At 40.9% G+C, this 25,250-nt stretch overlaps 1 protein-coding gene across 1 annotated transcript in view; it reads right to left on the reverse strand.

Moving 5' to 3' along the window:
* LOC122545235 (synaptotagmin-like protein 1) overlaps nt 1–7,872 on the reverse strand; it is a 205,886-nt gene extending 198,014 nt beyond the window's left edge. Inside the window, exon 1 of the mRNA XM_043684344.1 lies at nt 7,436–7,872. Within this exon, the coding sequence (XP_043540279.1) occupies nt 7,436–7,563 (128 nt within the window). The 5' untranslated portion in view covers nt 7,564–7,872. The remainder of the gene's footprint in view (nt 1–7,435) is intronic.
* Nucleotides 7,873–25,250: the final 17,378 nt, after the last annotated feature.

A 25,250-nucleotide genomic window follows, 5' to 3' on the forward strand; every position in this document is an offset into this window, starting at 1 on the left:
GTTGCCAAAGATGTGTTCTTTGAAGTAAGAATGAACATGTGCTCATTCCTGAAGAAGGGCTTATGCCCGAAACATCAATTCTCCTGCTCCTTGGATGCTGCCTGACCTGCTGCACTTTTCCAGCAACACATTTTTCAGCTCTGATCTTCAGCATCTGCAGTCCTCACTTTCTCCATGTGCTCATATTGCATTGAACACAAAAAACAGCCATTCTCCTCCAAGGGATATCTTAACCAATCTGAGTCAACCTGGTTGGTTCAGATATTTTTAATTAACCTGCACAGAGATGTTATGACAAAGATAGGAACACTACCAGTGTGTCACAAATCCCTACAACCTGCCCAGTTTAAATTTAAACAAAAAACATGGCAATTCATAGAATTCCAAAGTGTAGAAGCAGGTCTTTCAGCCCATCAAGAACACACCAACCCTCCATAGAGCATTCCTTCCAGATCCACACGCCCACCACCCTATTCCTGCATTTCCCATTGCTAATCATCTTCAGACTGTAGGAGGAACTGAGAGCACTTCAGCACAGACACAGGGAGAATATGCAAACTCCACACAGACAGTTGCCCAGGACCGGAATCGAACCCAGGTCCATGATGCTGTGAGGCAGTAGTGTTAACCACTAAGCAGCCACCGTGTCTGCCTGTAACTTAATTGTTGACTTCTCAATGGCGAGTGCTCTTACCAATCAGCGTCTACTTTCAAACCAATCAACACTCCTTTCTTCATACAGCATACAATGTTGTTCCTTTTGTATTGATATTATTACAAAAGTCCTGTTGAGTGCTCGATGGAAGTGTGAACAAATTTTATGTTTTCATCAGTGATACTTAAGTTGTTCACTGTATCATTACTGCTTACATTTTTCCATAACTATCATTATGATGGGGAATGGTTAGGGGTAACGAACTTCACAATTTGATTTCCAACTCCAAGTGGGCTGGCTATAGTGGAAACTGGGCAAGTTGGCAAGATAGGTGTAATGGCAGAACAATGGGGGGGGGGGCATGGGTTAGTATTATGTTGGTAATGGAGCTATAAGGGGTCTTGCAACTGAATAGGGATTCATGGGTTTTCAGAGGGTATGACAAGTTATTGGGGCATGGTTTGGTACGAGTTGATTCCAGGCTTGGAGGGATTTTCTTATGAGGAGAAATTGAGTAGGTTAGGCCTGTGCTCATTGGTATTTCAAAGAATCAGGGAAAGATCTTTTTGAACCGTACAAGATTTTTAGAGGATTTTACAGGGCAAAGTTTGAAAAGTTGATCCCTCTTGTGGGAGAGGTCTTGGATCAAAGGGCATAATCACAGAGTGAGGGTTCACCCATTTAAGATAGAGATGAGGATTTTTGATTTCTATGAGAGGACAGTCAATCTGTGGAATCCTTTACCTCAAAGGGCTGTTGAGTCTGGGTCATAAAGCACATTCAAGACTGAGATAGATTTTTAATCATTAAGGAAATTAAAGGCTATGGGGATAAGGAAGGAATGTTACGTTGAGGATTATTAGATTACTTACAGTAATCAGCCATGATCACGTTGAATGGTGGAGCAGACTCAATGGGTTGAATGGCCTACTTCTGTTCTTACATCCTCTGGTCTGATGGAGTTGGCATATATGAGGCAGTGGAGAATTCCAGGGTTTATAAAAGGTTAAGCTTTAAACAATGTTTAATTTTTTAAAACTTACAAAATAAAAACAAAGTGCTTTTTCTTCAGAACTGTTTCAGTGTTAGAAGTTGACATTGCTGCCTTATAGTGCCAGGGACCTGGGTTCAATTCCAACCTCGGGCAACTGTGTGTGGAGTTTGCACATTCTCTCCATGCTTGTGTGGGTTTCCTCCAGGTGTTCCGGTCTCCTCTCACAACCGAAAGATGTGCAGGTTAGGTGAATTGGCCATGATAAATTGCCCATAATGTTTTGGGGTGTGTATGTTAGATGTATTAGTCAGGGTATATGTAGAGTAATAGGGTAGGGGAATGGGTCTGGGTGGGTTACTCTTCAGAGGGTCAATACAGACTTGTAGAGCCAAATGGCCTGTTTCCACCCTGTAAGGATTCTATGAATTCTTGGTCTAAAGAAGAGTGGCGATCATTCCACACATAGTGCCAGACCTACTGCATTTCTCCAGCACCTTCTGTTTTGAGTACTTAGGCAACATTGTTTTTTTGTTTATCAGATCAAAAGTCTTAATACCTGCAGTCCCGTGAAGTAATATGATGTTTTCAATCAATTATAGAGTCACAGAGTCATAGATATGTACAGCACAGAAACAGACCTTTCAGTCAAACTTGTCCATGCCGACCAGATATCCAAAACTAATCTATATCCATTTACCTGCACTCGGTCCATATCCCTCTAACCCTTCCTATTCATATACCCATCCAGATGCTTTTTAAATGTTGTAATTGTACCAGCGTCCACCACTTCCTCTGGCAGTTCATTCCATACAAACACCATCCTGTGTGAAAAAGTTTCCCTTTAGGTCCCTTTTAAATCTTTCCCCTCTCACCCTAAACCTATACCCTCTGATTGCGTACTCCCTCACCCCAGGGAAAAGACCTTGTCTATTTACCTTATCCATGCCCCTTATGATTTTATAAACCTCTATAACTTCACCCCTCAGCCTCCAGTGCTCCAGGGAAAACAACCCCAACCTATTAAGCATCAGCGTATAGCTCAAACCATCCAACCCTTGCAACCTCCTTGTAAATCTTTTCTGAACCCTTTCAAGTTCCACAACATCCTTCCTATCACTGGAATTCAAGTACTTTTTAAAAAAATGTTATACTTCTTCACAGAATTGTAATACCATTTCTATTTGTTACATCCTTCTCAACTTTCAAAGAAACAATCAACTTTCCAGCGTATCACACACTGACAGACTGCTTCTAATTTAGTTTGTTGGACAGATTGGAACTGGAACATTTGGGTGATAGGCTAACAGAGCAAGTACTGGGTCAGCTATTCCAGCAGCAAAGCTAGATCCATTCTGAGGACTTATTTAAATAAAACTGATGAGTCATCAATCCAAATGGGCTGGAGCAATATCAGATGGGCCAAAGTGCCAGGGTGGCCTCAAATTCCATGTCAGCAGGGATGCAACTGCTGAGGGGCCCAGAGTGTGATAAGTTTAAAAATCAAGTACAATGACTCTACCATAGTCATCAAATCTAAAAAGGCCAATGTTTGTCAATCTTTGATTTCTTTAGAGAAGCAAAAAGTGCCAACATAGCATTTCTGTCACAGCAGGAGTTATAATGGTCTTTCTTATACATATCTATTTTTGTAATGTTTGCAAGAAGGCATGAAGGCTTGAGCAGAATATTTATTAATAGTGTGTCAAGTTTACTTGCAGCCCTGATGAGACTTTTCCCTGGTTTAAACAGATGGTTTGATTACTTTACTGTTAATGAGAAGAATGAATAATGTCCGTAACAATAAGGGTAAACGTTTTTTAAAAAAGAATAATGTTTATGGTTTAGCGGTCTGTGTAACAGCTTGAGTACTTGCGAGGTAACATTTATGCGACTATTTGAATATGTGGTTTGTTTTTCACTTGTGATTCTGCAGTCCTTTTACTTACTGAGAAACAGTAACAGAGTAAGGGTGGTATGCATGGAAATACCACCACCTGCAAATTCCCCTCCAAGCCACACACCATCCTGACTTGGAGCTAGAACACTGACGGTTCACTATTGTTTGGTGTAAATCCTGGAAATCCCTTCTCAGCATCAATATGGATGTACCTAGATCAGGTGGATGCAGCAGTGAAAGAAGGTGGGTAACCACCTTCTTAAGGGCATTTAGGGACAGGTAATAAATGGTCAGTGATGCCCACATCCAATGAAAGACCAAAGAAAAAATGTAAATAACACTGAAATGTGCATACATCCTCCTCTAGCAAATAGTAACAAGTAAAATAATTGATTTTAACCTGCTAACACAGTCACGGGTACCTCAGTACTGACAGTGTCCTGAATAAGATCATCAAGTTCCCTTGAAATTTGACCAATCCAAATTTATGCACAGTGTTTATCTAGCTAATTAAAATCATTTGTCAGAATGTACAGAAGACATAAATTATTCATGTGCCTGACCCACTGCACAACTAACAGCTCCTTTTATCAAATGTTAAACCATTATTAAGAAAACATAATATGATTTTAAAACAGCAACAGTTATTGGAATAACAAATGGGCTGAATTTTCCAGGCCCACTTAGAGGTTTTAGAAAGGCAGGCAGGCAAGGGGATAGGCCAAACTGGCACCACAGGCCATTCGGAATCCCATTCGGGGCACAATTGTCTTCACCAAAAATGGGAGACACGTCTGTCCACCAATCCCCCCACCAATATAAAGGAGACATGAACCTGGCAGCGTTGGTATCTGCCTCTAGGCCCCAGTGGGAGCAAATGTCCTCACTAGCTTGGCTCCTCCATCTACCCATCTCTATTCCCACTTCAGGCCTGCTTCCAAAGAAAGTGGCCTCAACTGCAGCCTGCCTCTTCACCACCTCATCATGAAAATAGCATGGGCAAGCAGCAAGGCCAGAAAGAAAGATTCTGATGTTAGGAAATAGCCTGACTCACGATTCCCACTGTAAGGGTAAAATACAGCACTTAAGTGTAAAAGATGCACATTGGTAAAATCAGTACTTACTGTATAATACTCCAGTTGGAAATTTCACAGCTTTGTGGTCACTAATCTTAGCTTTGCATTTTAAATTTAATTCAAATTCTGAAACCACGATGGGATTTAAAACCATGTTCTCCTGCATTACTAATCATGCGACATAACCATTGCACTACAGTGCTATCTTGCTTCCCAAACTACAAGCAGATTTTAGACTGGCTGGGTGGGAATACAATCATTTGCCATGCTGGTGCCGGGTAGGAAAGGGAACTATTTCTGCACAGATCTTGGTTCAGCTTGATTCCAATCTCAGCGACCCTTGCAAAATCTCAGAACTAAAGGATCAGGACAGAATTCTCCCTGGGCTAGTTATACTGCCATAGAGGAGCTTTCTACCTATTTCTGAGCCTGCTTTGATACAAATCATTTGCCTAGGTCATGGCTGAACTATGCAGGATGAACTCTGTCTTTATTCCCAATCAGAAGGACAAAAAAATTGGTTAAAAATCAAAATTCATTGATGTTCCACTGGGTGACATTTCTAATTGGGAGAAGAAGGCAAATAGCCTTAAAGGAGATATGGCCCTGTCTATCTTAAATGAATTTCAGTGACGTTTCTCCCACCGTTCCATATTCTAGTATTAATAGACAACAAAAGGAAGCAAAATATAGCTGCCCAGCTCCTCCTTACCTCTGTTTATGTAGCAGACTGATCTGGTAGCCTATTCTTCTCTGTCAAGGAAGAGAGGTAATCGTAAAGTGGTACACCCTCACTTAAAAGTTCTTCAATCATAACTTTAAATCTTTGGCAATTGATTAGGAATATCCAGTCCGTATGATGATTTATTTGAAAATAATCTGATGGGATTCAGTATATTTTCTTATTTGCAGCAATATTGCAGTTTGTGTTTTCAAAAGAAGTGAAAGACATGAGCAGAAAAATATTGAGATATTAAACATTCCCTTGGTAGTGTCAGTAACAGGAGAAAGGAGTGGTCATTTAATTGAGAAAGTTGTAAATAATTGTCATAAAATATTTTCATTATTTGTGCACAACAACAATGTCATTACACAGAAGTAAAACCAATGGAAAATTAAATGGGGATTTTTAAAAATTTATCAAATACATATTTGGGGAATTTTATTCTAATTCACGAATTTTACAGTCTTCTCAAATTACAATTATCTCCATGTTATTTCACTGAGTTTTAACGTTTATACTCAGTCACAGTAGTGCTGTTAACAGGGAAGTTGAGAGCAAAAATTACTGGGAGGGAGGACAAATGAGAGGAGATTTGGGCTGACCTGCCACTCCTTGTATTAGTCAGTGTTAAGAGCAGGAATGACAAGAAACAGAAACAAGATTCCACACTCCCTTTGGAGAAGAGAATGCTGAAGGTGTGGAAAAGGGGGAAACCAATCACTAATATAATCTAGCACATAACAGAAGATTTCATTATCACTTTTCAGAGCAAGTCAATGCTACCCACCCAGAAGTGCACATATCATTGGCTTACCCATAATTTTGCAACATTACTGGACTAAAACAGTATCAACTAGCATGGCTGCATTAAGAATTAAATTAAGTTGCAGATATAAAGATTGAAGTACAATAAAACAAAGATATTTAAGTCACAACACATTATGCTAAAGATCTGCAAAAATATGATGTGCCAGAGTGAATACTTTATGATGGTCACTCCCAAAACAGGAAGATCTCTTTTGCTTTTAATTAAGCAGAACAATTTGGTGAAAAAAGTGTTGCAAGTATAGAATACTTTCTTGAGAGATCACCAAGTTCTTTGCAGTCAATAAAGTACTTTTGAAATCAGTCACTATTGTAATTTAGGAAACACAACAGTCAATTTGCACACAACAAGATATGAATTTGGAATAATAATCTGTGAAGTTACATCAGCTCAGGGATAAATATTTACTGAAGAATTGTCCAGCTTCACAAAGAATTCCCATAGTGTGGAAGCAGACCATTCAACCCATAAAGTTTACACTAACCCTCCAAAAGGCATCTCACCCAGACCTAACCGGCTATCCTGTCCCATGACTAAACCCATCCAGTCAGCACATCGCTGAACACTATAGGTAACTTAGCGTGGCTAATCCACCTAAGCTGCACATCTTTTGACTGTGGGAGGAAACTGGAGCACTCAGAGGAAACCCACAAAACATGGTAAGAATGTGCAAACTCCACACAGACAGTTGCCAAAGAGTGGAATCAAACCAACGCTGTGAGGCAGTTATGCTAACCACTGAGCCACCATGTCACCCATCTCTTGAATCAATGTTTCTAAGTGGAGCCTCAGTTTGAAATCTCATTTGAAGGAAGGGGGAATAGTGAGAAAAGCAAGTATAAAGTGAAAGGTTTTTCTATAGTGAGCTCTGTGTAGGCGTATTAAATTTGTACAGATATAAATAGACTATTGTACACGTGTACTGACAAAAGCCAGAGTTTGTTTTGCAGATGTAGAAATTATTGCTTTCTTTTAGTGAAATTAGGATGGATGCTGATAGATTGTGCAGATTTTAGTAGAAGGTATATCCTTTCCTTTCCTCCTTTAATCTCTGAGAAACTTGAAATGACAAGAAGGTAATTATAATATACATCATGCATGTCATATAGTTAATACAAATAAGGAAACTAAACTGTCAATCACTGCATAAACTGATTAAAACTAATTTCCTACTAATATACCATATTGCTAAATAAACTGTGCAATACAAGAAAATAATAAAGTAATTAGCATTGATCGGAGGAAGACAAAATTGGAACCTACTTGATGCGGTTTTCTTCAAGCTTTTGCAGAGCAGCATCTCTTTTTAGGACTTGCTGAAGCGCTAACTGTTCATCTTCAGATAGAAAGCTCAGGTCCACAATTTTTGTCAGATCCATCTCTGTTTTCATTTTCCAATGTTCTCAATGAAATTTGAGTGAACTGAAACCAGACCAGTCAGAGAAAGTTTGCAACTTTAAGTAGCAGGGCGTCTGTCCTTCTTTCAGCTGTTACACTTGCTCTTTGCACTAAACTTTAAATCTCTTGGTTTTTCCTTTTGAGATTGTTCACAGTCAACAAGAGGTTAAGCCAGGTGCTTGCATTCTTTCAGGCTCACATAAGATATTCTGCCACATTCATAATGTGAGACTTTCTGTCAGATGTTTAGGTTCCTTCAGCAAGACTCTGTTGTCCCATGACAGGGTAAGGTATTGCAGGCTCTGAAGGAATAAAATACAAGCAAACAATGAGACTCTGTGTCACGTATTTTTTATGCAAATTAAGTTATTGCAGGAATGTAGGTCTGAGTTGTTTTACAGGTTTAGAACTCACAATGTTTGTGATCATTGAAATGGATCATTTTAATTTAAAGTACATTGAGCTTGTGAAACCAAGCAAACTTCAAGTGAAAATTAGCAAACCTCTGAAAATTAGTCAGCTCTTAAAAGCAAACTGAAAAAAAGATTTGGAAAGCTCTAATAAACTAAAAGTTAAGCATGAATGGATTTATTTCTCAAACTATGATTAGAAAATGATGTCTTTTAAGAGTGTTGGAAGCAAATAGAACGGTCAGTTTTTTTTAAAAAAGAAAAGTGACTGAATTTACTTTTCCAAGTTGTATATGCCTTTATCTGCCTTTACCAGAAATTGTGATCGCACTAATTCAGTCAGGCTATAGCACCAACTAGACATGTCATGCCACTGAACAGTTTGAGCTCTCCCAGCATTGCTACACACCCCAATGCATGTCGTAATGATGATAAAGGTAAATAAACAAACATTGAAGTTTAACTCTGTCCCGACAAACCAAAGGCATCTCCTCTTGAACCAGACTACACTTTCATGCATTTGAGGCACCAGGAGGGTCCGGTAACTGAATGCCTCATTTGACTTCAACAGAAAGAATGAAGAGAGTGGTCTTTCCCCATTATGTCTTGGAGGCAGCTGTCTCAAGCTTTATGTATCCCTCAGCATGTAGTCCTGGATCTAGGAATGTGGCAGTCTGCAATACTCCATCAAGGTCAACTCCTTGCTCTGGAAGACCAACAAGTTTCAAGCAGACCAAAGATCATCTTTCACCGAGTTGATGGTCCTCCTTGTGCAGTCAATGTTTAACTACTGAACTGCATGTGTGGCTTTGTGTGCGTTCTAAGATTTTTTTTATGAATAAAGTATATTTTAAAATAAAAAATATTCATGGTGATCAACGGAGGATTAGGAAGATCCACATCTATGTTGATCAATTAACAGGGGCTCCTTCCAGCACCACAAATCCTATGGGCTAAAACTTACGTTATTTACTAAAACTGAAACTTGTAGGATTTTGGTTAAGCTGGATTGTATCAAACTTTTTGAAGCAAATTCCACTGTGAGTAAAATGAGTTTTCCAACAGTATTTTAGAAAGTCTGCCTCATTAACTGGCTACCCCACCCCTAAAGCATTGGTCACATCTGATTCCAGCCTAACTTACCACTCACTGTTCCTGGAACAGGTTGCCATTCAAGGGATGTCCTAGAATCCACTGGCATCCCTTATGCCCAAGCTATCTTTAAAGGCTGTTGCACCTCTGTAAAGTACTGCTTCATGACATTTTCCCTGGGCAAGGCAGATCAGAGAAATCGGCACCCCCATTCTGGGCAGGGATGTAAAGGTCCTGCTGGAGGAGGGTGGTACACCCTCATGAGTCTCTCTTCCCTTGGTACCAGCAGTGGAAACCATGACACCAGACCCTGGTCTGATGTTGCCACCCAGACTCAACCATGTGGAAGAAAGCTCAGCACTGTTGCAAGAAGGACAATGACCTTGTCCACTCCTGCAGGATAAATACCACCATCCCCTCTTGCTCACACACCAGTAAACTTGCATGGTCTCTGTGCCTCCTAATAACCCAGTAGGGACTGCTTCACACCTGCACCTACAGGGACAGTAGTCACAGCTTCATCTCCCTTAATATCTGTCCCTCTCTTTCATTCCAGAACAAGCAACCCACATTAGGGCAAAAAGACTGAAGCAAAGCAGTGAGTAGCCCAACATTCAGCTTCTTGACCCTTATAAGAGGACAATCCCGACTCTGATCACCCCAAGCAGTTGACTTACCATGTCTACGCCCCTGAATTGGTATAGGAGACTGCCCTTGAGAAACTGTGCCAGCACTCCCTGACTGAAAGCTATCTGGATTGACTTGATTAAGGCCTGTTGGCAAATGTGACAAACTTCTGGCTTCATATTTCTGCTAACCAGCAAATCAAGATGGAAGCACCCTGAGACTGGTATCTCTGGCTGAAGGGGCACAGCACACAAAGGTGAGGCAAGTAGGGATGATATGAGCATCCAGGTAGGCTCAGAGTGAGTTAGCATGGTGACAGCAAGCAAAGGGCCAGAGGCATAGCCTGGCCAAATCCATGAGCTGGGAACATGACTCTGAGTGCATATAGTGTCCTTGCTGCAGCATTAAATAAAGGTTGCTGGTGCAGCATTGAAATGCAAAAAAAAAAGTCCTTTAAGTGGATTGAAGATGGGCCAAGGGTATTCTTAGAATCGGGGTGTAGGGTGCATATAGCTTGTACCTTTGGAGTGTGCGCTGAGATGTATCCAAAATGGAGGTCCTTCAGAAAAAGCTGAAGTTGCCAAGTACCTGCTCTGGTTTCCATGTTGTGATTTCTTGACATTTATATTGTTGAAGCTTTTGATAAGACAGGAAACTGAATAATAATGAGGTGAGGTGGACCCACAGCAAGCCATTTAATGAGCAAAAATTCCCCACCTAATTCTGCCACACATCTTGCCATAGCTCATGCCGCTCAGAACCCTGTAGGATTCCACCCTATTTCCTCGAAGGTTTAAAATCGTATTTTGTGGTGTCGTCAGTTAACAGTTTAAAGTTCACTGTTTGACACCTGAAAATAGCAGTGCAAAGGATTTTACTGAATTAGATGGGAATTCTGATGAGGCTGACCTGGTCAGAAGGATCTCACTCCATCCTTTGTGCTTTAGATAAGCAGTGTGGTCAGTTTCTTGCTATACAACAGTGAGTTGCAAGTCAAGGAGGATTTTTGCTCATTAAAGGCTTGATTTCAATGTTAAATAAAGTGTGTTTTCATTTCTCACAGGACTATCTAAAATAAGGCCTTAATAAACAGAACATAGGAACAGTAGTAGGCCATGCAGACTTTTGAGTCTGCTCTGCCATTCAATTAGATCACGGCCAATCATTTCGGCCATTTTCCCATGTTGTCCCTAAAGCCCATGAAATGATCAATCGATTAATTCCTGTCTTGAGCATTTTCAATGACTTGGCTGAGGTACAGCATTACAAAGATGAGTGAAGAAATTCCTTTTCATCTCAAGTTTAAATGGTTTTCCCTTTATTCTAAGAAAAGTTTCAACTCATTATGTGGATTAGAGCAGAATAGAATTAAGTTTATTGTCACATGTACTCAAGTTACAAAAGAACATGCGTACAGTGAAAAGTGTACAATGTTACCAATGCATGGCACCATCTGAGGTACAAAAATAGAGAAAAGAAAGAAAACAGTTGCACTGCTTCACAGATAAGCATAGTATGAGTGAGGGAAATCATAAATAAAGCTAAAATGATAGACATTACAGTTATCATTGCTCTCATTTTTGGCACAAGATGAATGAATACAATAGTGTTAAGTTTTGTTGTTTTCATTAACCAAAAGCATTATCTTTAGACCAAATTTATAAATATCACTTACCTATAATCAAAGAACATGCAAAATAAAGTTTTGAGTGCCATTAGCCCTGTTTAATTTTGGTTAACAAGTCTGCTGTATCCTCCCTTGCCTTGTTACAAATTACCATTTGAAGAATTTCAGTGTCCCACCCTATTTTCCCATACTTTAATACTGGCTCGTTGAATAAAGATGTGCTTCAATTGGCCATGTTTTATTTGTGACACAGTAAATTTGTATATATCTGCCAGCACTCTTGAGCAGGCTAGAGTTGGAACAATGATAGCAATTGAGTCATAAATGTTGCTAAACTGGTTTGCTTTTATTCCAGTTAACCTTTATGTAAAAAGCTTACATTTTGTAGCTGACAGTCACTATGCGGTATAGCAGCGAACAAAATCAATCAAAATATGAGCTTCTCTCTCTCCCGCTGTTTGGTCAGTCATTTCTTTCTGGCAGTTTTGAGATGAGTGAAGAACTGAATGTTATTTTATGATTCATATGTGAGACTTTAATTGTGCTCATTATACAATTTAACACAAAACCTGTCATTTGGGGCTTCATGTCTGTACTAACAAATACACAGTCAATAGGCTCTGAAAGGTAAGGAGGTGTGGGGAAGGTAATCTAAAATGTCCAATTAGCTGGAACCAGTCAGTTTGAAGCAACCAGACTGATTCCAAGATGAAATGTTTGTAGAATTCATAGCACCCTAGTGGTAAAGCAGTAAGGCACCACCTCATTAAACTTTGTGTATGCTGTAGGTTCCTATGAAACAGCCTGTAGTGTTGGACAGTTTTTCTAATCATCAGATTTTTAGTAAACCTCATTCTTATATCTTGCATCAATGCAAGTTGTAACTGCTTTAATTAGTAATCCTGATTTATTGTTACTGTTTACAGACAGTTCAATGACATTATGTTACGAAGCAAAAAAAGGTGGAATTTTCCACTCCCTTCAGCAATGTAGGCAAAGGCAAGAATTGTGGGGAAAAATGCTAAAAATGAAACAGTCAGAATCTCAACATCAAGAGAAATTATTCTAATTTTCCCTAATTGTTTAAACAGCCAGTTCAAAATTCACTAATGGGCAGTAGCCATCATTTTGAATGTATTTGCATTTTATTAATCACCAAACTCACCTAATTTCTATGCAGCTTCCAATTATCTCCTCCTTGCCCAAGGTGGCACCAAATCACCAACGTGCAAGCCGGACCAGTAACTAGGCAGCTGCAGCCTGGGCCTTAATCCAACCTTCTTTCCTGGGCCTTAATCCAACTCTGCTTTCATCATACATACTGCCTGTTCCCTTCCCTTCCAATATTCATTCACATAAGTTGGCAATGGTAATCCACCAACCTCACCACATCATCACTCCTCGGACCATGTCTCACACCACTCAGCCCTTAACTTCATTTGGTGCTCAGGAACACCTATAACCTGTATGTATCAGTTTGCATACACACACAGACATGCATCTACACATCTATCTTATGGCTCTTGGCTTAATTTCTTAGTGCTCACTCACTTTGCACTTACTTGGAAGCTGTCAGCCTCTATCTACATCACACTACCTTTTTACGCATAGAGAGAGGAGGTAGCTTATCCCAGTTCAGAGCACCGATTAGTCAACGGTGTAGACCTGTTGCTGTTTCGCATAGTGCTACATCAACATATTTATGTGCCAGAGGCTTTCAAGGCAAATGCTCTACATATATTTCAACCAAATAACCATGTATGAAAGGCAGAGGAGACTAAGCTGAATGGGCTGGGGCTATTTTCCCTGGTATGTCAAAGGCTGAGGGATGACCTTATTGAGGTTTATAAAATCATGAGGGGCATGGATAGGATGAAGTGTCAATGTTTTTTTCCCCAGGGCACGGGAGTCCAAAACTAGTGGGCATAGGTTTAAGGTGAGAGGGAAAAGATTTAAAAGGGACCTCAGTGGCAACTTTTTCATGCAGAGAGTAGTGCGTGTATGGAATGAACTGCCAGACGAAGTGGTGGAGGCTGGTACAATTACAACATTTAAAAGGTATCTGGATGGGCATTTAAATAGGAAGGGTTGGAGGGAAATGGGCCAAATGTTGGCAAATGGGATTGGATTAATTTAGAATATCTGGTCGGCATGGACATGTTGGAATGAAGGGTCTGTTTCCATTCTGTATGTTTCTATGACTCTATGGTTCTCGTCCCTAGTGAGGTCAAAGGGTCAGGTAACAACACTATCAAGGGGTTCATCCAATTCCAGTCCAGGAAATTGGCTGTAGTCAGTTCTGCAGCTCAAGTATAACTAGACTGGAGATTACAAATACTTCAATTGAGGTTCCATGGCAACAACAGTCAATTGAGGTTCCATGGCAACTTGGGTTAGCCAAGTTTTCCAGAATTCATCAAAAGAAAGTGTTTAAATCTGATGTCCAACATATGTCTCCAAGGTAAAAGTTAAATACTGTATGGCAGTAGATTCATCCCTATTTTACTAACCCTTTTTTTTCAAGACCATCTATGGCTGAAAAACCCAAGGACCTACCTTATTAAGAGCTAAGAATGGAATGGCAATCATCAAGGATAGAGAAGTAGTCTAGTGCTTGCTTGAAGGAGCACTACAATGATCTCCTCAGCCGAGAGTTAATCTTTGATGTGGTGCCCTTTATCACATCCCACTCGAACACAATCCAAACCCACCAACAGGTTGAAAAGGCCATCCATCAGACAAAACCTGATAAGATCACTGGCTCAGATACGATCCCTGTTGAAATACTAAAATATGTTGGAACAGAACTCTTAGCATGAATACATTACCTCATCTCCCCTGTCTGGAATGCAAATGGGATACCAGGGAACTTCCAAGATGCTGCAGTTGAAGCTTTCTCTCCAAGAAAGGACATAGAACTGACTGTGGGACTATAGAGTGATATCCAGCAGTTCTGCAACAGAGAAGGTAATTTTAAAAATCTTACTTGATTGCTTTTTCCTGGTGGCTGAAGAGCTCCTACCATAGATCAGTGCAGATTCTATCCGTTGTAAATACTCTACCTTTTATGTTTTCTGCATTTTCATTTGTGAACTAAGATATGAAAAGAACCAGTTTAAAACTAAGGATTCTTGGGACTTTTTAAAAGCAAGTAATGGAGCTGCATATTCAAGCGATTAGTTGGAGAAGGAAGTTGGAGCTCACTTGGAGAAAAGCTGAGGCCAGGGGGCTGTGTACAAATGAAGATTTGGCAAGCAACATATAGATCATTGGTCTGTGAAATGATGACCAGTTATCAATGACGAAGGCCTGCTGCCTGTCATCAGGTAAGTGATTGGCTCCGATTAGTGAACAGTTTAGGTAGGTGAAAGTTTGGGCAGACACCGGCAGATCTGTCAAGGAGAAGGAATAGTTTTACTTTGGAGTAAAAATTTCAAATCTGAGGATAGTGGATTTACTTCCCTTTTCCAGTTGCTGTAAGCTGTGACATTCAATTGATAAGTCAAAGACCTTTATGGGTGTTAACCAGTCACCTTATACCTCCGACAAACAATTGAACATTTGTCGATAAGGCAAATTGAGAAGCAGCATTCTGATCAGCAAGGGGACTATTTCAAAAAAAGCTGCACAGAAGCACCACTGACCTGCCTTCCCAGTCTTTCCTTTTGCCCAGAAACCCATTCTTTTTTGTTTGTCTGAATGTGTGAAGAGAAGGAGTTGCTAAGTGGGCTAAAGTTTGAAATAGTAAAATTAAATGTGACAATTCATAATTGTTTATTGTTGCTAGAATCTTTTTCCAATGCTTTCTGTCAATTAAACTAAATGGCAGGAAAATTGAGAATTTTGCATACTTTTATAAAGTCTTTAACTTCGGTCACAAATCTGGAAACAGCGAGCATTAATTTCCAGTGCACCACCCCAGTGAACAGTAAGACCATCAAGAGACACATTGGGCATGTTTTTAACAGCAAAACAATTCCAGGAAAAGTGCAGAAAGCAGCAGCAACCTCTATAGATTAGATTAGATTACATACAGTGTGGACACAGGCCCTTCGGCCCAACAAGTCCACACAGACCCTCTGAAGAGAAACCCACCCAGACCGACTTCCCCTCTGACTAAAGCACCTAACACTATGGGCAATTTAGCGTGGCCAATTCACCTGACCTGCACATCCTTGGATTGTGGGAGGAAACTGGAGCACCCGGAGGAAACCCACGCAGTCATGGTATCTTTTGACCTCACAAAGGTCTTCGATTGTTAGTTGGTGGGACTATGGAGAGTCTCCCTTTAATTTTCATTACCCCCAGAAATTAATCACAATCATTTACTTGCTGCATGATGACAGTGAGAGCCATGATCTTCAGCAAAGGCTCTGTCACTGACACAACATTGTGCAAACCTGGGTCAAGCCAAATTGGTTTGTTGCACGAACATTCTTCTCCATGTTCCACATTACAACAGTCCACCTGATCTCCATGTAGATCCCTTTCATGGAATCTTTCCACAGGGTGAGTGGGAAACTGTTCAATCTGTATCATTTCCAGTCCAGAACAAAGATCACCCTAACCTGTGTCATCAAGTTCCAGTATTCAGACTACACTTGCTTACGCACATACTCAGAGGTCAAGCTCTAAATTAAGAATGATGCATTTGTCAAGGTTTGTGAAGGACTGTGGCTCAGTGATTAGCGCTGCTACCTCACAACACCAGGGACCTGGGTTCAATTCTACCCTTGGGCAACTGGCAATGTAGAGTTGTGCATTCTCCCTGTATTTGTGTGGGTTTCCTCCGGAGGCTCCAGTTTTCTCCTGCAGTGTAAAGATGTACAGGTTAGGTGGGTTGGTCGTGTTAAATTGCCCCATAATGTTCAAACTAGGTGAATTAGACATGGGAAATGGAGGGCTGCAGGGATTGGGTAGGGTGGATTTGGGAGGGTGGATGGGCGTTTGATGCTCTTCGGAGGGTCAGTGTGGACTCCATAGGCCGATTGTTGCAATTCCATGAACGCTTCTGACACATCTCTCACCATCATGATCCACAGTGACCCATTGGACAATGTATGTCAATTCCCAAAACTTGTGAGCCTCATTACAGTAAAGGCAGACATTGACAATGAAATTCAACATCACCTTCAGTGTTCCAGCATTTGAAGAACAGTGTGTTTGGTCACAAAGATTAAGTTCATGGTGTATAGTATACTTCTGTAGGCGTAGGAGACATGGCCAATATAGCAGGCATCTTAAATCCCTTACGAATTATCACTAGTGATGCTTCCACAAAATCCTGTAAGTTCAATGGCAAGATACATGCTCCAATATCAGTGCCCTCTCTCAGACCAACATCCCCCATATTGAAGAACTGGCTATTGCCAATCAGCTGCATTGTGTGGACCACTTTGTCCACAACTCTTCCCAAACAATCTCTTTAAGCTTCATCATGGCAAGTGGTCACCAGGAGGCCAGGGGAAATCCTTAATTCACAGACATCCTTAAATGCTTCCTGAAAAAATGCTATATCCCCACTTACTTGTGGCAACCACTATCCCAAGGCCACCCAAACCAGAGAAAAAACATTCACAAAGGTGTCAACTATTTTCTGCGTTTCTGAAAGACTTGGGTAGAGACCAAATGCAAACAACGGAAGTACAAGGAAAAATCCAAGCCCCCACCAACCCATCCAGCACATCAAACACCACCTGCCACACTTGTGTCAGGGTGCAGGGATCCAGCACTGAACTAAGCTGTTGAGTCACGTCAGGGACCACAACTTCAGAGGGAAAGCAAGTTATCCTCAGTACAGGCGGACTGCTGAAGGAGAGGTTCTTTCTTGGATGCAAAATGGACAGATCTCAAAATGGTAATATAATTTTTATATTTTTTCCAGAGCCATCATTTGTTTTAAGAACACACATTGTTCTTCAGAACGTCTGTTCATGTCTGTATCTACAATATCTAGTGGGATGACTTCAGTAACTAATTGGAATTGGAAATGGTTGGAAGTCTGGCATTCATTCCAGTATTCAATGACAATACATAGGGTGCATTTCAGGGGAAGCATGCTGCCTGCCCTCAGATTCTCAAACAAGGCATTACAGGGAGCACAGAAAGAGACATAAACAGGGCAAGGGGAAAACATGTAACAGATGACAAATAAAATACTGTTTATAGAGGAATTTCTGCAGAGTACATTTTAAAATAATGTAACAAGATCCTGCTGTGACAGAGTCACACAGCAAATTATCTTCATGATATTCTAGTTTATCTTTTATGCTGTACATTCAAATACCTCTTTAAAAAATCCAGGATTTTTATGCAAAATGTGTAAGCATATCACTTTGTACACAGATCAAGGGAGAGATCAAAACACCATTGAGCAAAGAACACAACATTTATGCAAATCTTTGTGATTTCTAATCTATTTTGGTGTACTTTTGTTAGCTTTCTAATATCACAGGCAAAGTGAAAGTGATAGATCATGAGCCTTGGTAGGGTGTGGAAACAATAGCAGAGATAGTATAAGGTACTGGAGAGAAGATGGTGGCATTTACACTGGTGAAGTAGAGAAGGACATTGGCCTTCTTCCTACAGAGCTGGCTATTCCTCTAGATGGTTGAGACTGCATTAACTTGTGTGGCAACCCCGGACCAATCTGGCAAGGACTGTTTCCACGGCCTTCACTACCAGTCCTAGGGGAGGAAGAAGTCCCCCATTGGCACCACCACATCCAACAGCACCTCCAGGACCCTACCCATAAAATAGACCAACAATTTCTCTCTGCCTGCCACATCCCTGCCAATAACCATACAGGGCAGCTCTTTACTAGGTGCACAATTGGCTATTAATGATAGCGTGGGCACTAGGGATGCCTGTAATTTCTGGGATATCTGCTGAGTGGGTAAGCTGCCCTGAGAGGATCATGTGGTAAGATGGGAAGGAAAATCGGACATGAGCGATGCCATAGGGTATTATGGGTAAGAAATGGCAAGAGACCTCGCCAGGTCTTGGGGGGACTAAATCTCCCCTTAGCTGAGATAACCTAAGATTCAGGATTAGTGGTGCTGGAAGAGCACAGCAGTTCAGGCAGCATCCAAGGAGCTTTGAAATCGACGTTTCGGGCAAAAGCCCTTCATCAGGAATGTTTTCAAAGCTCCTTGGATGCTGCCTGAACTGCTGTGCTCTTCCAGCACCACTAATCCAGAATCTGGTTTCCAGCATCTGCAGTCATTGTTTTTACCCATAACCTAAGATTCAGTTCAGAGCATCTAAATACCTATCAAAATTAAACAGCATTATCATCACTGAATGACTTATCAAGAACATCCCAAACATTACTATTGACCAAAGACTGAACTTGACAAACCATATTGTGATTATAGGAGCAGGTCAAAAGCTTGGAATCCTATGCGAGTAATTCACTTTCTGACTCCCCAGAGACTATCCACCATGGTCCATGGCACAGGTCATAGCCAAATACTCTCCATTTGCTTGAATGATTACAATGCGATATAATTTGTCTGATTTATATTTTGAGTTCAAAATATCGTGGTTTTCTGTGCAGTTTAAATTAATAATGGACTTGTAAGTATTTCTGTAGCCATGGTGATTTACTTTAAACCAATCTGTGAGCATTACTTTTGCAGGCTAATGGGTTCTTGTTTACTTCCAGACGTGTTTTAATTTAGCAAGTAGACCATTGTGCTTTCAGACCTTTTAGAAATTTCTGTTCTGAGATATTTTTTAAAGCTTAAGGCAAATACCTATAGCTCAGAGTGAGAGATTTTTACTTGATTTTGGGGCAATTATGTGAAGTTCTTAGTTAGAGATAGTTGTTTAGAGCAGTACTTCTGGGAAGGGGAGAATATAGTGAAATAGATTACTTGAAAGCAGGAGTAAGTGATAGCCCAAATGTTGGGATAAAACCTTGTGTATATTTAAGCTTACGCATATGATAGCTCCAGGAAGTACCTTTACAAGTTAAGTTATAAATTTTTAAGACTGTTGAAGTGTAAGGAAATGATTCCTTTTTCCACTGGTGTGAGAGCTGTAGAAGGGATCATCTTGAGTAATGTACAAGGGATGTTTGTTTTTGAAACATGAATTGAGGGGCTCTCCTAGGGTTTAAACCCAAAACCCATTGCAAATTGTTATTATCCCACTGGACCAATCCATATTTTTTGCTGTTTTGATTTTAACAAGATGGTCTGTCACATGCATGCAATGTTGCAAATTTGTTTTAAAAATGACACAGAAGGATATTAAGCAAAATAAACTGTAATAAAATAGAATAAACCAATCTATTTATCTATGACATAGATTCAGAGTTGTAAACACTCAGTAATGGTGTAATTCCATTAATGCCAAAATATTCTTTTACATGTTAAGCATATTCTTTTAAACATCATTTTCTATCACCTTGATAGGCTTAAGATAACGATGACTTTAACTTCTAGATGAGAAATGCTGATCACTTCTTTCTAAAGATGGAATGTTGAATTGTAGTCAACTACATGACCAGTCAGGTATTTTAGCCATAACATTCGTAAGTATGGACCCCATTCTTAAAAATCAGTCTGAAATCTTCTAACAGTGTAGATAGTTGCGTTGTTAACAAACTCAAGACATCTGTCTTAGCCGGAACCCAAACTTCATGGTATATATTACATGGATTAACATGTAAGGCAGGACTCAGATCACATCATAGTGGTACTAGTGTTTGATGCGAGAAGTCACACCATTTTGGATCTAGATAGCTGAAGTGTAAAAATTCACCTTTCAGCCTAGGTCCTAGATTCTTCCATCACTGTTAACGTCGTGTCTCACCAGAACTGGAAATAACTAAAATTGTGAACTCTTGAGGTCACATTGATGGAGTGAACAGACCATGGGATATTGTAGGGCTAAAGAGGATATCAAATATAGGGTGGTGCCAGAACAATTTGGGATTGGAAACCGAAAATGAGAATTTTAAAATCAAGGCATTGCTTGACCAAATGATTAAAATAGGTTAGTAAGAACAGGTGAGATGATTGAACACAACTTTGTGCAAGTTAGGCGATGGGGATAAGAGGTTAACTGATCTCTGTTTAAGAGTATAGTATATGGGAAGCCGGTGATAAGTACGCTGGAATAATCAAATCTATAGGTGACATACAGATGGATGTGGATTTCAGCGGCAATTAAGGATGTGGTAAGTTTAAAGATTGGTGATTTTACAGAGTTGGACTTAATAATGGTACTGGTTGTCCTGGAAAGCTTATTTAAACATTAACGATCAAATTATGGATGCAAGCAGTCTGGTTTAGCCAATGACAATTTACCAGCAGAGAAATGAAATGGCTAGAAATAGAATTAGGGCAGAAATGGAGGACAAAGAGCTGAATTCTCCTAGTCACTGAATGTCTTTTTTTTATTTTCTCATGGGACATGCACATTATTGGCTAGTCAGCATTCATTGCTCATCCCTAGTTACTCTCGAAAAGGTGGTGATGACCTCCTTCTTGTTCTGTTACAGTCAATGTGCTATAGGTAGAACCACAGTACCCTTGGGGAGGGAATTCCAGGATTTTGACCCAGCAACAGTGAAGTAATTTATTTCCAATAAGTGATTTATTTCCAAGGCAGGTTGCTGAGAGGCTGGAGGGAAACATTCAGATGATGGTGTTCCTATGTATTTGCTGCCCTTGTCCTTCGAAATGAAAGTGGTCATGGATCTGGAAAGGGCTGTCTAAGAATCATTGGTGAATTTCTGAAATGCATCTTGTAGATAGTACACTACAACTGAACATCACTAGTGAAGGGAGTAAATGTTTATGGATATGGTGCAAATCAAGTGGGTTGCTTTGCTCTGAATGGTGTCAAGCTTCTTGAGTGTTGTTGGAGCTGCAATCATCCAGGCAAGTGGGGAATATTCCATCACACTCTTGACTTGTGCCTTGTAGATGGCGGACAAGAGTCAGTGGGTATGTTACTTGCCTAGTATTCCTAGCCTCTGATCTGTTGTTGTCACCATTATATTTATGTTGTTCAGCTTCTGGTCAATGGTAACCCCATAATTTTGATAGTGGGGATTTCAGTGAGGGTAACATCATTGAATGTCAAGGTGCAATGTTGAGATTGTCTCTTAGTGATAGTGGTCATCGCCTGACATTGTGTGGAACAAATGTTAGCAACTTGTCAGCCCAAGTTTGGATATTGTCCAAGTGAATTTGAACACGGACTGCTTCATATCTGAGGAGTTGCGAAAGATTCTGAATATTGTGTAGTCATTGGCAAAAATCCTCATTTATCATCTTATGCTTGATTGATTTATTTATTGTCATATGTATTTTGTTACAAAATACAGTGAAAAGTGTTGTATAGTGTCACCATTCTCCAGCGCCATGTTAAAACACAGAAAAATAAACGAAAACATAGAATATGAAGGCAAAAGAATAAAGAAATAAAGTTGAGCTGTACAGTCCTTCTTGTTAATTGCTCGGTCATTATCCTGGAGCAGCCAACCACAGGTCCCCTTGCCATGCTGCCTAAACAAGGGTCGTCACCCCTTTGGCACCATCATGCCGCATCGATGCTGCCACCACAATGCATGCTGGGTCCTGCACCAGCACAAACACGACTCCACCGCCAAGAGTCCGCTCTAGACCAACCTTGCCAATGGAGCCACCGCCGAAGCCATCATGTCTCATATGGGACCCAAACTCCCCTCCACCAACCCCTCCATGAATCTGTGCTGGATGCAGGTGCCACAAGGAACCCAAACTTGTCTCTGCCACAGCAGCTCTGAGTCAGCGCTGGGCTGACCTCATCGATGGAGGGAAAGTCATTGATGAAGAGGCTGAAGAAGTTTGAACTGAGGACACTACCCTGAGGAACTCCTGCAGAGATGTCCTGGAGTTGAGACAACTGACCTCCAGCAACCACAATCATCTTCCTATGTGCCAGCTATGACTCCTGGCTATTAGAAGCTCAATGGCCCTGAAACCTAAATGGGGCATCAGACAGCAGGTTATTTCTGAAAAGGTGCTACTTGATAGCACCGTTTATGATACCTTCCACTAATTTACTGATGTTCGAGCATAGACTGATGGGGCGGGAATTGGATGGGTTGGATTTGTTCTGCTTTTTGTGTACAGGACACACCTGGGCTATTATCCGTATTGTCAGATAGGTGCCGGTTTTTTAACTGTACTGGAAGAGGTTGGCTAGGGCAGTGGCAAGTTCTGCAGAACAAATTTTCAGGACTTTTGCCAGAATGCTGAGAGGACCTATAGCTTTTGCAGTACGCAGTACTTCCAACGATTTCTTGAAAATGAATTGGCTTAAAATGCATATTTATGATGCTGGAGACCACTGGAGGAGGCCAAGATGATTCATCCATTTGGCACTTCTGGCTGAAGGTTGTTGTGAATGCTTCAATCTTATCTTTTGCACTGAGCCCATTTGTGCTGGTATACCTGTGGAGTCTCCTCCTCCAGTGAGTTGTTTAATTGTCCACCATCATTCATGACTGAATATGGCAGTGCTGCAGCGCTTAGATCTGATCTGGTAGTTGTGGGATTGTTCAGCTCTGTCTATCACTTGCTGTTAATGCTGTTTGGCACACAAGTAGCCTTGATGGGAAGCTTGACCAGGTTGACACCTCCTCTTTAGGTTTATCTGGGGCTGCTCCTGACATGCCATCCTCCACTCTGCATTGCACCAGGGTTGATCCCCTGGCATGATGGTGATGTTTGAGTGGGGGATCGATTAGGCCATGAGGTTTCAGATTGTGCTGGAGTACAATTCTGTTGCTGTTGATGGTTCACAGTACCTAATAAATGCTCAGTTGCTAGATCTGTTTGAATGTTGTCCCATTTAGAATGGTGACAATGCCACACAACATGATGGATATTATTCTCAATGTGAAGGCAGGACTGTCTCCAAAAGGATTGTGAGGTGGTCACTCTTACTAATACTGTCACGTTCAGATGCATCTGCAACAGACAGATTGGAGAGGATAATGTCAAGATTTGTAGTAAGGAGATTCCTGACATTGAGAATAAAAAGATCCCATTTTCCAACCAAGTACTGAGTGATGACCAAAGAGCAGTAAGAGGCCAATTTATGTGCATTAACATTCTTGCTATGATGTCATCCCACCTTATTCAAATGCAACCTCCCACTCTCCCACCTGTCACATAAAACATAAATGGCAACAACTCTTGACATAGAAGTCAGTAGTAACACAGTGACTCCGGTTCACTGCTTGCTCCCCTGACCCTCAATATTGGACACCAGTTGCCAAATCCTCAAGACACTCTCCCTTGAAAGTGACTGTGTACATCCCTATCCAGCAAGGATTCCAGGTATTTGTCAGCAAAGCAGGAGGTCTGATATTGAGAGGAACCATGCAAGGCAGCTGCAGACTGCCAGCACTTGATCCAGTGGTAGACTAAACTTTAAAGACAGGACCAATGCCTGGGTTGTGTTGGCAATGGCCAATATGTCTTCCTATGGTGAGAATGACACCAGAGGGGGATGGTGCATAAGCAAGTAGGCAAGTTTGAGAAGATATTGTGAGAAAATTCACTAAGGCTCACAGATAGAAATTCTCTGTGAGACTTGTCAAAATTACCACTAAAGTGATTTCTGGCAACACTCAGCCCAGAGACTTTTCTCTTCCAAAAATTTGGTTGGAGTAAATTTTTGTTCATGCAGCATAGGATGTTGGGACTAACAACATAGGCAAAGCTAGGGTGGAGGACTTGTTTGGGGATTATCAAGCACTAGGAAGGAAATTGAAGTACAGGTCCTCAAGGGTCATAATCTCCAGATTACTGCCCGAGCCACGTGCCAATTGGCATAGGGATAAGAAAATTAGAGAAGTAAACACATGGCTAAGGGATTGGTGTGGGAAAGAGGAATTCTATTTCATGGGGCATTGGCATCAGTTTTGGAACCGGGGGGATCTGTACCGTTGGGACGGTCTCCACCTGAACTGATCTAGTACCAATATTCTAGTGAAGAGGATAAATAGGGTGGTCAGTAGGACTTTAAACTTCTGAGTTCGGGGGAAGGGAAAGTGAAAGCGACAGGGAGTATGGAGTTAAAGGAAAGATAAGCAGGAGGATAGCATGTATGCAGGTGGATTTAACCTTGAGGCAGATTGGGAATGCAACAAAAAGGAAGGATAACTTAGGACATCTTATGACTTCCTATATCTCTAATGATAAGAAAGTTAGCATTAAGGCACTTTACCTGAATGCTCGTAGCATTCGTAACAAAGTAGATGAACTAACGGCACAGATCATCGTGAATGATTATGATGTGGTAGGCATCAACAGAGACATGGTTGCAGGGGGTTCAGGACTGGCAGTTAAACATCCAAGGATTTACAACTTATTGAAAAGAAAGGGAGGTGGGCAGAGGGGACGAGGTGGCCTTGTTAGTTAAGAATGAAATTAAATCTATGGCACTGAATGACATAGGGTTGGATGATGTGGAGTCTGTGTGGGTGGGAATTGAGGAACCACAAAGGCAAAAAAACCATAATGGGAGTTATATACAGATCTCCGAACAGTGGTCAGGACCAGGGGCGCAACATGTACCGGGAAATAGAAACGGCATGTCAGAAAGGCAAGATCACGGTGATCATGGGGGACTTCAATATGCAGGTGGACTGGGTAAATAATGTTGCCAGTGGATCCAAAGAAAGGGAATTCTTGGAATGCTTACAGGATGGCTTTTTGGAATAGCTGGTCATGGAGCCCCCAAGAGAGCAGGCTATTTTGGACCGAGTGCTATGTAATGAACCAGACTTTATAAAAAATCTTAAAGTAAGGGAACACTTAGGAAGCAGCAATCATAATATGGTAGAGTTCAGTCTGCAGTTTGAAAGAGAGAAGGCAAAATCGGATGTAATGGTGTTACAGTTAAACAAAGGTAA

The sequence above is a fragment of the Chiloscyllium plagiosum genome, chromosome 3 (genome assembly GCF_004010195.1).
Source record: "Chiloscyllium plagiosum isolate BGI_BamShark_2017 chromosome 3, ASM401019v2, whole genome shotgun sequence".
Taxonomy (NCBI): Eukaryota; Metazoa; Chordata; class Chondrichthyes; order Orectolobiformes; family Hemiscylliidae; genus Chiloscyllium; species Chiloscyllium plagiosum.